This window comes from Dermacentor variabilis, chromosome 10 (genome assembly GCF_050947875.1).
Source record: "Dermacentor variabilis isolate Ectoservices chromosome 10, ASM5094787v1, whole genome shotgun sequence".
Classification (NCBI taxonomy): domain Eukaryota; kingdom Metazoa; phylum Arthropoda; class Arachnida; order Ixodida; family Ixodidae; genus Dermacentor; species Dermacentor variabilis.
The window spans coordinates 86,478,229-86,490,823 of record NC_134577.1 but is presented as its reverse complement, the minus strand read 5'-3'; the positions used below and the strand labels follow the sequence as shown (position 1 = coordinate 86,490,823).

The 12,595-nt window shown below is 45.4% G+C and overlaps 1 protein-coding gene and 1 long non-coding RNA gene across 2 annotated transcripts in view; one reads left to right on the top strand and one right to left on the bottom strand.

The window, feature by feature from the left end:
• Positions 1–12,595, bottom strand: part of LOC142559635 (uncharacterized) — a 59,959-nt gene that overhangs the window by 12,029 nt on the left and 35,335 nt on the right. Inside the window, exon 2 of the long non-coding RNA XR_012823184.1 lies at positions 308–465. This is a non-coding gene — a long non-coding RNA (uncharacterized LOC142559635). The remainder of the gene's footprint in view (positions 1–307; positions 466–12,595) is intronic.
• LOC142559634 (uncharacterized) overlaps positions 3,070–12,595 on the top strand; it is a 45,671-nt gene continuing 36,145 nt past the window's right edge. Inside the window, exon 1 of the mRNA XM_075671206.1 lies at positions 3,070–3,296. Coding sequence (XP_075527321.1) covers positions 3,186–3,296 — 111 coding nt within the window. The 5' untranslated portion in view covers positions 3,070–3,185. The remainder of the gene's footprint in view (positions 3,297–12,595) is intronic.

Below are 12,595 nucleotides of genomic sequence, written 5' to 3'. Positions count from 1 at the left end.
TCGATCTCAGGATTGTGCTTTGTGACTTCCACAAATGATACATCACATTCTATCACCTGCCACTTCCAGGGCGGTAAAAGCTTAGCTGGAGGCATTAGGCGATGCTCGAAAGTTGGGACATAGATGTTTTCTTTAAGTTATCTTACACGCAGGGGTAAGGATAGTCTCATAGAAGTTCTATTATGAAGAAGGGTTGCACATGTCAAGTCATTAGTGGTGGTGCAACACGGATGTTACTGATTAGAGTGCACTTTGAGAAAACAGATGAAGCTGTTGTATGCTCTCTACAAATGGAGTGATCACTCACCTGGCTATACGTACAGGCTTTCAAGAGGGCTTGTTCTAAATTCGGAAGTCGCCAGACGGATACCCAGATAGAGGACGGGATCTAGCATCTTTAGCGCGCTCGGGGCGGCAGAGTGATATACCACGGCACCATAGTCCAATCATGAGCGACTTAGGCTCCTGTAAAGATTCAATAAACACTTTCTCTCACTAGTCCATGTTGGGTGGGATAGGATTTGAAGGAAGTTCATTCTTTTTAGACATTTTGTTTTAATGTATTTTATGTGTGGAATGAAAGCAAACCTGGAGCCATGTATAACACCTAGGAATTTGTGCTCTTTCTTCGCAGGTATTTCCTGGCCTTATATTTCGACAATGGGATCAGCAGCAAGCCCTTTTTTTCCTGGGGAAAAATGCAAGAACTTTTGTTGGAGTTCATTTTGAACCCGTTTTTGTCTGCCAATTTAGAAACATTGTTCAAGCACTTTTGTACGTGTCTCTCGTACACTGTTGGCTTGCAGGATTTGAAGCATACTTGTATGTCGTATACTTTGACGGAATAATAATAGATGGTGGTAATGATTTATCAAGCGTGTTCATTTTAACGAAAAAGAGCGTGCCACTCAGTACGCCTCCCAGGGGTACCCCAGTTACCTCTATGAATGCACATGGCAGTGCCTATGTTCATCCGGAATGTACGGTTGTCTAGGTAAGTTTCTGTAATGTTTAACATAGGGTCGCTGATACTCAGTGTTGATAGTTCGCGCAGGATTCCGTAACGCCAAATTGTAACGTACGCATTTTCAGTATCAACAAACATGGTTAAGAAGGATTGTTTACGCACAAAGGCGTCGCGTATGTTTACTTCGATGCGCACGAGATGTTAGGTCGTGGACAGTCCTACTCTAAAGCGACACTGATATGGATCAAACATTTTGTTTGATTCAAGGAAGTGTAAGAGTCGAGTGTTCATCATTTCTTTCAAAAAAATTGCATATACAAGTTGTGAGGGCCATTGGGCGGTTACTTGTTACTAATGAGGGTCTTTGCCTTGTTTCAGAATCGCACCGACAAGGGCTTCTTTTTGAGGGGTAGGGAGGTACCCCGGAGCCCACATAGCGTACCATACAGCGGATCAGAACTGCGATCAGAAAGTTTTCGCCAAGAGCGCCACCTCGGTCTTCGAAGAGGTTCGCCTCATCGTTCACTAGGGGCAACAGATGAATTTCTTGTCACTTGAGCCTTTCCAGCCCGTCCCATAGATTACCTTCTTCAGTATACGAATTTATACCTGAGAGAAATCTCTACTAGCTTGCCCTCTTTGTCTGTCGTAGCGTCCTTCTTCCCTGTGATTTACCATGTTTAAATTGTATTAGATTTTCAGCTGTAGGCCATTTACATAGTTTGTTCCAAGCTTCATTTTGTCTCTCCCATGCCTCTTTTGAGCGGACCCCTCTTTTGGATGAAGGTCCTCTCGTTTGAGGAGTGAACTCTTCAGCGGCGTCAATGATAAAAGCGGTAGATAATGACACAAAATGATCTATAATAAAATTACCTATAAAATCACGTAGTAAGGGGGTGGATTCTCTAAAAGGTTCCCAGTCAGCTGAGGCAGTTTCCAGCGAGGGAAGTCCGGAGGGAAGTCATGTTAGTTTGCGAAATTTAGCGTACACTAGGAAATGATCACTTCCGATTGGCTTCTAAATTATACCCCATTCTAAATCAGGAACGATATAAGTGCAGCCGACCGCTGGTCTATTGATGAGTACCTATGAAGATGTGGTTCCTTATACGTTGCTTCTTTCTTATTACCGAGGCACGCACTGTAGGTTAAAAGGTAATTTTCAATGATTCGACCTCTCACGTTGCAACGTGAGTCTCCTCACATCGTGTTATGGGCGTTAAAATCTCCCGTAAGTATATAAGGGACGGTAAGCTAATTAATGACCTTATATAAGTCTCTATTTTCTAGATGAATAATTATTAAAAAGAACGGCTCGAACTGACACTGCCTCAACGGACGACAAGGGCGACTTGTCGGTAAGCTACATACTAAGCTACAGGCAACTATTGCTACACCGCCAGAGGCATTAGCCTCGTCACGGTCCTTTCGGAAAATGAAGTAATTACGAAGCAAATTAGTGTCCGTAGGTTTCAGATTTGACGCTTGAGCGCTCAGCAACGTTGAATTAGGTTTGTGTATGATTTATTTTATATTGTCAAGATTATAAAGACGTCATCTAACATTCCATTGTAGTATTTGTGTTTCTATTATGATAAATGTGTTTTGTGTTGTGTGTTCAAGAGACCAAGATTAGCTCACGGGCCCTTTCCAGGCTCCGTGACGCGGAAGTCTTGCCGCTCCTTAGGCACTGCTGCCACTGTCTGGAAGGTCGTTGTGTCCATCGCCTTTTGCGAGGCGCTGGACACGCGCTCTTCTTAACGCCATGTTTGACGTGAAGGCCTTGGTACGTTGGACGGGACCTTTGAAGCCATCTGCCCGGAGGTGGATCGCCCCTTCTGCAGGGGTGGCGGAGCATTGCTAGGTGCAACTGCCGAGGCGGGGGTAGAAGGGGGAAGATGAGGTCTCTGCCGGCTCGCTGCTTGTGGGCCGGGCAGCCGCCGCAAGCCGTTGTGTCGCTGCGCCCTGACGCGTGACATCGGCAAAGTTGTTTTTGGAAGGAGGGATACCCGCCTGCGTGCCTCCTTGCAACTTATGTTTTCTTTTACTTTAATTACACGGCTTCCTTTTCTTATTTCCAGGATGGGCACGACGGTGAGTACGCGGTGCGCTCCCCATCACCATTTACACAGTGGAGAGAGCCCTCTGAAGATTCAGAGGGGTGTTCATGGGCACTGCATATCGCAGAAGTTTGGCGGCATCGGCAGCTCTGTGAACAATGTCCGAAACGCTGGCTTTTAACACATCGGAGAGGATTCGGCACGTATGCGTAACGCGAACCTTCATGCTGCCGGCTGCGATGGACTCGGGCAGGACACTTGAGCCGGAGGTGAGTATCAGGTGCTTGGTCTGGATTTCTTAGCCATGCCGCCGGATCCTAATTCTCATGACATTGATTACATTCTGCTCACTGAAGCTCTCCAAGTATTCAGACTCAGTCAGCTAGAGCAAATCATCGTCCGTCGCAACGCCGCGGGTTGTGAGCATAGTACCATGCGGGGTCACCGTTACTTGGGCCTCCCCAAATGATATTAGCTTCGGAAGTTTCTCATATTGTTTCTGATCCAGGAGCTCCAAGAAGAGATCATCCATGCAATCCTCGACGACCTATATCCTGGACCAAAGCCTACAGTCAAAGACTTAGAAACAAGGAACGGCGAAATGGTTCGCACTGATTCGTCTAGTTTCTCCGAGTGGACTACATGGAAACGAGGGAAGTTGTGGACCTGGAGTCCGAAAAACTAAAATACATCTTTGGTGCGCCCTCGTCTCTGAGGGCGATCGGGGAGTTTAGGAAAATCTTTCTCCAAAAGTAGACATAGGGTTTTTGGCAGCGATGCCAGCAACCCACCATGCAAACCAACAAGGGGACGCGACAGAAATTTCTGCAAGAGAAGCCCGGCCAACGCCCGCCGTACATCACTGCTATAACCAAATACAGGATAACCATGGATGGCCAGCCATGCGAGCTTAATTCTTCCCGCCAGGGAATTCGCAAGTGATAAAAAGTGAAGAGAAGACCAGTAAGGTAAAAAGGCGAGAAACATAGACAAAGATTGGAGAGGAGGACAGGGAAAGGCGACTGCAGATTTGCCCCCGGTGAGTCCGTCTGAAGATGACGTCTATGTGTAGCAGAGGCCAAAGAAGTATATTGCCTCCACCTTAAAGCTCAGAACACTCGACATCGGTTCAACGCCTATGTCCGGCCGACACGGCTAGGCCACGCGCGGCTACACGTGGGAGGGTCCAGCCCTCATGCGCTCGGGTACGTGGTGTCGCAACACACCAAACGCCTGTTGACGCAGACACCCCTGCGCGGGGCTAAGGAGGAGACACGAAAGTATTTCAAGTAAGCATGTTGAAGAGACTTTGGTATGACAGCGCGGATGCTGGTTTACTGGTATATATGTTCGCAACAGGGATGCAGCGCCTAAGCAGAGCGTCTCCACTCTGTAGGTAGAAGTCGTAACTCTCAGAAAGCGCAACTGAAACCGTACGCCCACGGTCCGAAACGCCTTCAAGAATGCGGCGTCTTGTTGCTGCACCACCAGCAACTGGTCACGGGTGAAGAGAGTGTCGCGGAATTCCTTTGCACCACCAGGACCTTTTGGGTAATTTGAAAGTCTACTCGCAATAGCGCACGATAGAGGGCGTCTGCAACGAAGTTGGGGGTTCTTCTCTGGTAAGCTGTCTTTTAGTCATATTTCTGTATGGTCAATGCCACGTGAGCGAGACGGCCACTCTGGTATTCAAACATAGAAATCCATGATTGTGCCAAGCGATCTGTTTGTATTAAATAGTGTGCGTCGCTGAGATAAATGTCAATTTGTGGGGCATAGCAAAGCATCCTTTTTTCTATGACTGAGTAGTTGTGTTACCGTGGCCGATAGGGTGTGGTTAGAAGTAGCAACTCAGTGCAGTTTACGGTGATGACTCGGCTGTAGATGGTGGGAACACCATACTTACTTGCGCCTGTTTGGACGCCAAAGCGCGCTTCTTTCTCGAAACTGAGAGCTAATTATGTGTGCGAATGCATGTAACAGGGCGAGGAAAGCGATGTTTTCCTGATCTCTCTGGAACCTCTACGCGTCTTTTCACAGCAGCTGACGCAGAGGCGGCCTACGACCGGGCAGTTCGGGTTGAATTGGCATTTAAGGGTGATCATACCGCGAAATAACCGTAAAACACGACGTCCAGGGGCGTCAGAAAGCCAAATATGTTTTTCAGTTCATCTTCGCTGGGGTTCGCCATGCCGTTTCCTATAATAAAGACCAGGAGGTCTATTGTGTTGGTGGCTTGTTTGACTTTATGAAGATTTCTACTGGTCCACGCGATGTGCATTCTTTATAAAACTGCCTGCAGGTGCTGCAAGTGATAGTCGACAACGTGGCATCCGATAGTCTCCTAAACATCCATTTGATACAGCAGTACGAGATTCGTCCAGAGAATACTGAATGTGCACAGCTATGATGGCACGACCCGAATGCTACAGTACTCGAGTTGTTGACGCAGTATTTAGAGGGGTGAAACTCGACATTGCCGCATTAGTTACGACGGACTTGGAGCTTGCATGTATGCTGTCATGACCGGACATGAAGTTAACGACTCTTGGAAGGACGAGCTAACCATCAATAGCACGCCTATCGATGGATCTAATGGAAAGACAGGTTTCTTAGTGTCATCAAAAGGAAGAAAATTGTTGCCAGCGCATCTCCAGGTTTAATTTGCGCAGGAGCATACTTCTCTGTCACGTCAGTGTTCGAGTAGCCCTTTGCGCTATTGGGCAAGACAGTCGTTCGAAGGAAAAGGGGGGCTGAATAATGTACTCCAGCAAAATCTGAACGCTGGATTCATCAGGACGTCAAGATGAGCATTTCCCTGTTCTCTTACGGTAGCTTTCAATACTCAAAGCTAAACTTCTTACCGTCCACAGTCATCGTAAGATGTGTTCGTCCCAATTTTTTGAGGCACACCACACCTTTATACTTGACAGTTGGCTGATGGTTTCGTCAATATGGCCCTAAGATACAGGGGTTCTTTATACATTTGTATATTTTCTCAAACCAGATGGAAATAATTAGGACCGGCCTACAGAAAAAAGAAAATAAAACAAGAATGCGGGGGGACTGCGGACGTGCGTTCTTGTCAACGTATCATTTTGTCATGGTATATGTCAAGGAGTGTCCACGCACTCTTTCACATATAATCTCGCAATGCACTCCACATGCTCTAACTAAAGCAGAGCCTATGTGTATAGGCTGGGCAATGAATAATGACATCTGAAAATTGTGCCAAATGTCACACTTGAGAAGCAGCGCTGGTTTTTCGTTATTTGTTGCGCCCTAATTTACGTCACTAGTAACGTCATTGAATGCGTAGTGCTGTTGGAGGCAACATGTATAAAATAATACGGAGACCACTGTCATAAAAGGGTACGTTCTTGAGTATATATATATACCAGGAAACCTTTCCTAGTGGAAGGCGTCGACGCGATAGAACACAGTAGCCATGTTTTTACTTTATCTGAGTTTTCTTTTTACCCTCGCAGCTGCTAGTCAACACGGTGCCTCTGAGCCTTTTAAATACGACAAGCCCAATTTCACTGATTTATTAGAGGTAAATACATTTTAAAAGTCTATATTCTTTCATGGCACAATTTCGAGCTGTATGCCATATGATTAGCGTGATATGGCCCTTTCTTGGTTGTGCTTTACTGCCTTTGATATACTTGAAGTTAATTACTAGCACCGGATGAAGTACTGCTTTGCACTGGAGATTTTAATATAATATGTTGTGTAATTAATTTGTTAGCTGTTCTACAAGCAATCTTCCGCAGGCATCTGGTCATAAGCTAGCCAACTCGCAACACGGCGTCAAAGTGCTCATTTTTGCCACTTCTATACTTGATATCATGGCCATAAAGTAACTATTCGTCCCTTCCGTAATTCGTGGACACGCATGTTGCTGAGCAGGCTAGTGCACTGAGCTAAGCGCTGTCCTGAAATCTGATATGTCTCCAGAGCTCTGTGACTCTTCAGTGCGATGGCTAAGCTATTTGACTATTTTGGGTGCATGCATGCGTGCCGTAATTCTGTCACAGATACTTGGGATTTGCATCCAAGAAGCGGCAGTTTCTAGGTTTCAGGTTGAGTCCATACAACTTGGTTGCCTATTCTACTGTTTCAAGCCCCGTCAGGTGACTGTCAGAATGTACAGACAATAGGACATCATCCAAGAAACGAGACAGGTCTGTCACTTGAGATCTGTGAGCACCACATCGATGATGCGCTGGAATGTGGCAGGTGCCTTAAAAAAAAGAACAAATAGTGTATACTTGAATTCAAAGACGACGTCCGGCCAAATAGCCGTAGTATTTTACTAATCCGTTTCATCATCTTTGAAATTCACAATTATTAAGATTTACCGACCGAGAAGGTTTTGCATTGAAGTGTCTGTGAAGAAAATGTCGATCAACTTCCTTCTTCCTGAGTTTGCTTATGTGGCCGTATCGGACTCCTTGTAACAGGGTGTGTTCAATATTTCAGTATGTATGGTCAATTGTAACCGAGAAGTCAGGCTACACAGAGCAAGTACACAGCTGGATGCCCGAGCGGCTTACACTTGTGCCAAGCAGTGACCATCTGGCTTCATGAGTGGTTCACTGCAGATACCGAATAGACGCTTTGACCGGCCTTGCTCGTCCTCTCTTCTTGTTTGTTCTAATTACCCCCGTGCAAAAGCTTAGTCATTATGTCGACAAACGACATGGAGACGAGTCGGTCATAACTGTTTCAGCCGGCCAACGTCAACAAGAAACCGTCACAGCGGTGCATGTTGGTTGTCGTCGTAAGCGGCTCTATGAGATAGTTCAGAGGTCCGTTCGCGATTCTAGAGACGTTGTGTCGAATTTTCAGACGTGGTAAAAGGCACGGACGACAAGACAAGTGTGCCGGAAGTGAAGGTCGGTTTGGTATCCACAATCACGATTGCATTTTCGTCATTGTTGATCGTCGGAGAAGAAAGTTTGGGTTAACTACGATGACCGGACGGCGATATCTGGTGACGACCAAAACAGAAGCACGACGTTGCGCGTCTGACTTATACGGTAAAGCCTTATCTTTGGAGTGCGAAGGATTCGGAGCGTAGAGGGGAAAGTATGCTGCAAAACCTAAAGTACTTTGTGTAGCCGTACTATGTGCTTAAGTTACAAACATGAGAATGACGTCCGAGTTTGTATAATCCAGTAAGATGTATGTGGCAAGCACGTCACCAGCGTTCGATTCAAATGCTCCGTAAACCCATTAGTATGAGGATGGTGCGCCGAGATTGATCACTGAACAACGCGGCTTGGAGCGAGCACGTCGTCAATGGCCTGCAAAGAAAACACACAGTCTCTACCACTCAGCAGTTCCTGAGATGCGCCATGACAAACAATTAAACGGTGGGGCATAAAGGACGCAACGCCATTTGCGGTGTCTGCAAGTAGATCAGCGATTTCAGCATACCATGTAAGGTTATCTACTGCGACAGTAATGCACCGTTTGCCAGTGGGTGTTAGTGGTAGCGGCCCGTGCCGATGAATTCCCACAAAGTCGAAGGCACGAGCCGAGCACTGACTGCGCTATTTTAACTAAGGGGATTTGGTGCGATGGCATTGCGGACGCAAGCATTCAAATTTTCGTACAACACTTAACATTCCTTGCCAGTAACAATGTTGGTAGGGGCTCATACGGCTTGAAAGTGGCTGCGTGTGAACATTGTGAGTCGGTGTAGAAAGAAGAATTCATATCAGGACGCAAACTCATCGAAATAACAAGCAAACCACTTACGACCACAAGGATGGTAGGTGCGTCGATACAGGTCATACCAGATGGCAAAATGGGTAGCTTGGTGACGCTGGAAAGTGCAGATGAGAGATGCAGACGAGCCGGAAAAGACATTCAAAGAAAGAGCACCCAGGTACCCTTGCGCTATTTTGATGCAAAGGGGTGGATGTCGGCCGACGACATCGCCTCAGAGGTGGAGATGGAAGCAGTATCGTGCGGTAGCGGAGAGCACGGCAGAGCGTCTTCTTGAGCGTGCTGGGTGCCGGAGCGTTAAACTAGGCGCTGGTCACAGACTTGAATGCGAAGGGCCTACCGGGCAAGACGTCCAGACGAGTCTTTTAAAGAGCATTATCAACAAAGGCCGTCATGTTCAGTTACCTCCGTGAAAGGGCGGCTGTATAAATAGAGGGAAATTTTCCAAGAGGCCGAACAATGGCAAGGCATTCTTTTTCTTTGACGCTGCAGTGGCCTTCTGATTTGGTCATTGCACGACTGCTGTACCCAAAGATGTACACGGAGTAGCCAGGTTTGCGCTGCGCAAGCACAGCTCCAGGTCAATACCGCTAGAATTGGTGCACACATCAGTTGGAGCAATCGGGTCGTATTGTGGATGTATAGGCGGAGACGTGAGAAGACGGCTTCATGCCACGAATGCAGTTTGTCAGTTTACCAGGAGGATAAGTTGTGCGCGCGGCTTATGATATAATTGCGGTAAAATTGCGAAAAAATCGTCTAAAGCAAGATCAGAGGCCAATGTAGGCGCAGAGTACTTTGAGTGTTTTAGGTTTTTGAAAACTCTGCTACAGACTGAGATTTTGAAATGTCGGGAAGGATTTTGACTTGGGATGGGACGTGACCTACAGCCGTAAGCTTGCACGCGACGAACTGACACTATTTCAGGTTCAGATGTATGCCCATGCTGTTCGAGTATGTGAACACTTCCATGGCTAATGATCATTATTGGCATTGATCATATTGCGGATATTGATCACATTGATGATAACTGGCGTGGAATTGATCCCTTGCCGGGCTATTGATCCTTATCCTTGGCTTCTGCATATTAATCTTCAACCCCACTCTTAGGCTTTCTCTGTAAAGGTGCTTAATCATTTGTTGTCATTTGTCCCGAGTGTTGCTGAACAGGACACTGTCATGTGCAAACCTAAGGTTGCTGGCATAATTGTTGTTGATATTTATTTGTAAGCCTTCCCAGTTTAACAGCTTGAATACTTCCTCCAAGCATGCAGTGAATAGCATTGGAAATATTCTGTCTCCTTGTCTGACCTCTTTCTTTATAGGGATCTTTCTACTTTTCTTGTGGAGAAATAAGGTAGCTGTGGAGTCTGTACATATTTTCCAAGACTTTTACGTTAGCCTTCTGTACTGCTTCATTACGTAATGCCACTTTGACTGCTGGTATCTCGTATTCCGTAATATATTAGAGGCATATAGAGAGGCTAATCGTACTCTGCAGATTTGGTGATTACCTGATTTATACGTAGATGTAATTCGTCGTACAGTATCCATTCCTGAAGCCAGCCTGTTCTCTCTGTTGACTGAAGTGTTGCCCTTATTTCATCATAAGTTATCTTTGTGTATATGTTTCACAATACTGAAAGTAAGCTAATGGCGTATAATTTTTCAATAATTTGAGCTGTCCCTTTTTGTGAATTAGTATAATGCTGGCATTCTTCCAGTTTTCTGGGACCGTGGAATTCGTGAAAAATTTTGAATAAAGGGCGGCAAGCTTTTGAAGCATGATACCTCGTCCATCTTTGAAAAAATCGACGGTTATTCTATCTTCCCCTGGTGTTTTTCCTCGTTTCATGTCTTGTAAGGCACCTCTGACTTCATCGCTAGTTAAAGAAATATCCTCTATTATCTTTTCATTACTACTTTGAATGGAGGTATCGTGGTTGCTCTCGGTATTACATAGCTCAGTATAGAATTATTCTGCGGTTTTTACTATATCTTCGAAGTTGCTGATGGTATTACACTGCTTATTTTTCTTGCATACTTGTTGTATTGTGCTACGCCAAGTTTCCATCACATTGATTTCATGCTGCGCCAATATTTTACTTCTTTGTCCGTCTTGCTTACGTTATAATTTGAATATTATTTATTAGGTTGGCCTGTTTTTTCTTGAGCAATTTTACTCTTGCTCTCTTTGAAATAAGGGGAATCCTAGTACTCAGTAAACTATCGTCACTACACTTTACCCTATCTACATCCTGCAATATGCAGGGCTGGGTACAAAAAATGAAATCAGTTTGAAATCTAGCTTCACCATTACGGCTTTTCTAGGTCTACTATTTGTTCGAACGCTTCCCGAATAAAGTGTTTGTTATTCGCAGCTTATTCCTTTTTTGCGAATTCTACCAACATCTCTCCTGCAGTGTTTCTAAAATCGACGCCGTAGTTGCCAATTCCTTATTCACCAGGCAGCTTTTTTCCTACTTTCGCCTTGAAGTCGCCCTTAACTACAGTATACAGGATTTGGGCTTTTTTCATCACTAATTCCACGTCTTCATACTGATATTGATATATACTGAATACTGAATACTGAATACTGATACTGAATACTGATATACTGCATCATCAACATGACTGGAGGTTGAAGCGTAGGCTTGTACTATCTTTAAGCTATACCACTTTTTAAGTTTTAATACGGCTACAGCTACCCTCTCATTAATGCTATAGAATTCATCAGTGTTGCCTGCTATGTCGTTAACGATTAGGAATTCTACTGCGTACTTCTTGTTGGGATATCCTCTATTGCGGAGGGTTTGGCCAGTAGTCAGCACTTTATAAGCTTCATGAGTTCTTCTAACCTCTCAAAGGCCAATAATATCCCAAACAATGTCTAATACTTACTCAAAGAGACCTGGTAAGCTAGCCTCACTCGAGAGAGTTCGGGTGTTAAATGTTTCCAGGGTCAGTTCCTCATGGCTTCCTGTCCGGGTCCTGAGATTTTAGCACCCTCTGCAGTTATACTGGCATGATCGCCGTCTTGGTCAGATGCTCCACAGCTGATGGGGACATTGGTTGATAAAATGAGTCACTTGGCCAGGAATTTCCTAATACTGCACTTTAGAGATGCGCATTCCTCTTCTGGTGAAGGAGGGCCTTTTATTTAAACTTAGTGGGTCTTCGTAATTGCATTAGTATAGCCCCCACTAGCTCTAGGCATTTTTTCCTGTGTCAGGCGCCACCCAAAGTCTGGAGATGTAATGTACTGGAGGAGATGAATTCTGGATTACTGCCTTGACATTAGAAAAAAAAACGAAACAAGCAACCTCCAGGATTTCAACTTCTGACCTTGGCATCCCAGCGTCCAAGCTAAGTCACATAATCCTGCACGCGGCGAGGCTACCCAATGACGGGGAATTTCAGCCCGGAGACCCTCACACCAGATTTTCTGCGGGAAGCAGCGCTTAGTGCTACTCGCGTTGAAAAATGAGAATAACGTGCACGATGCACCCGCTTCGATTTCAAAAGGGACATCTGAGCACATATGTTTAGACACCAGGTTTTGAAAGTTGTTGCAGCATTATTAGAAAATCTTAAATGCGGAAAATTTTTCTTGAATTATCCGCGATAGGCGGGTTTCACTTATCGGGATGGGAACACAATACTCGATTATTTGTAATTAGTTCTAACCTCGTAGTTCAGAATGCCATGTACGTAGGCGACCGCGAACGCGGCTAGGTATAGAAGACGTTTCCAGGACCACAAACAGCACTTAAAACGAGTAAGGGGAAAAATAAAGGCGGAACTGGTCACATCTCTTACCCGAAAGGCC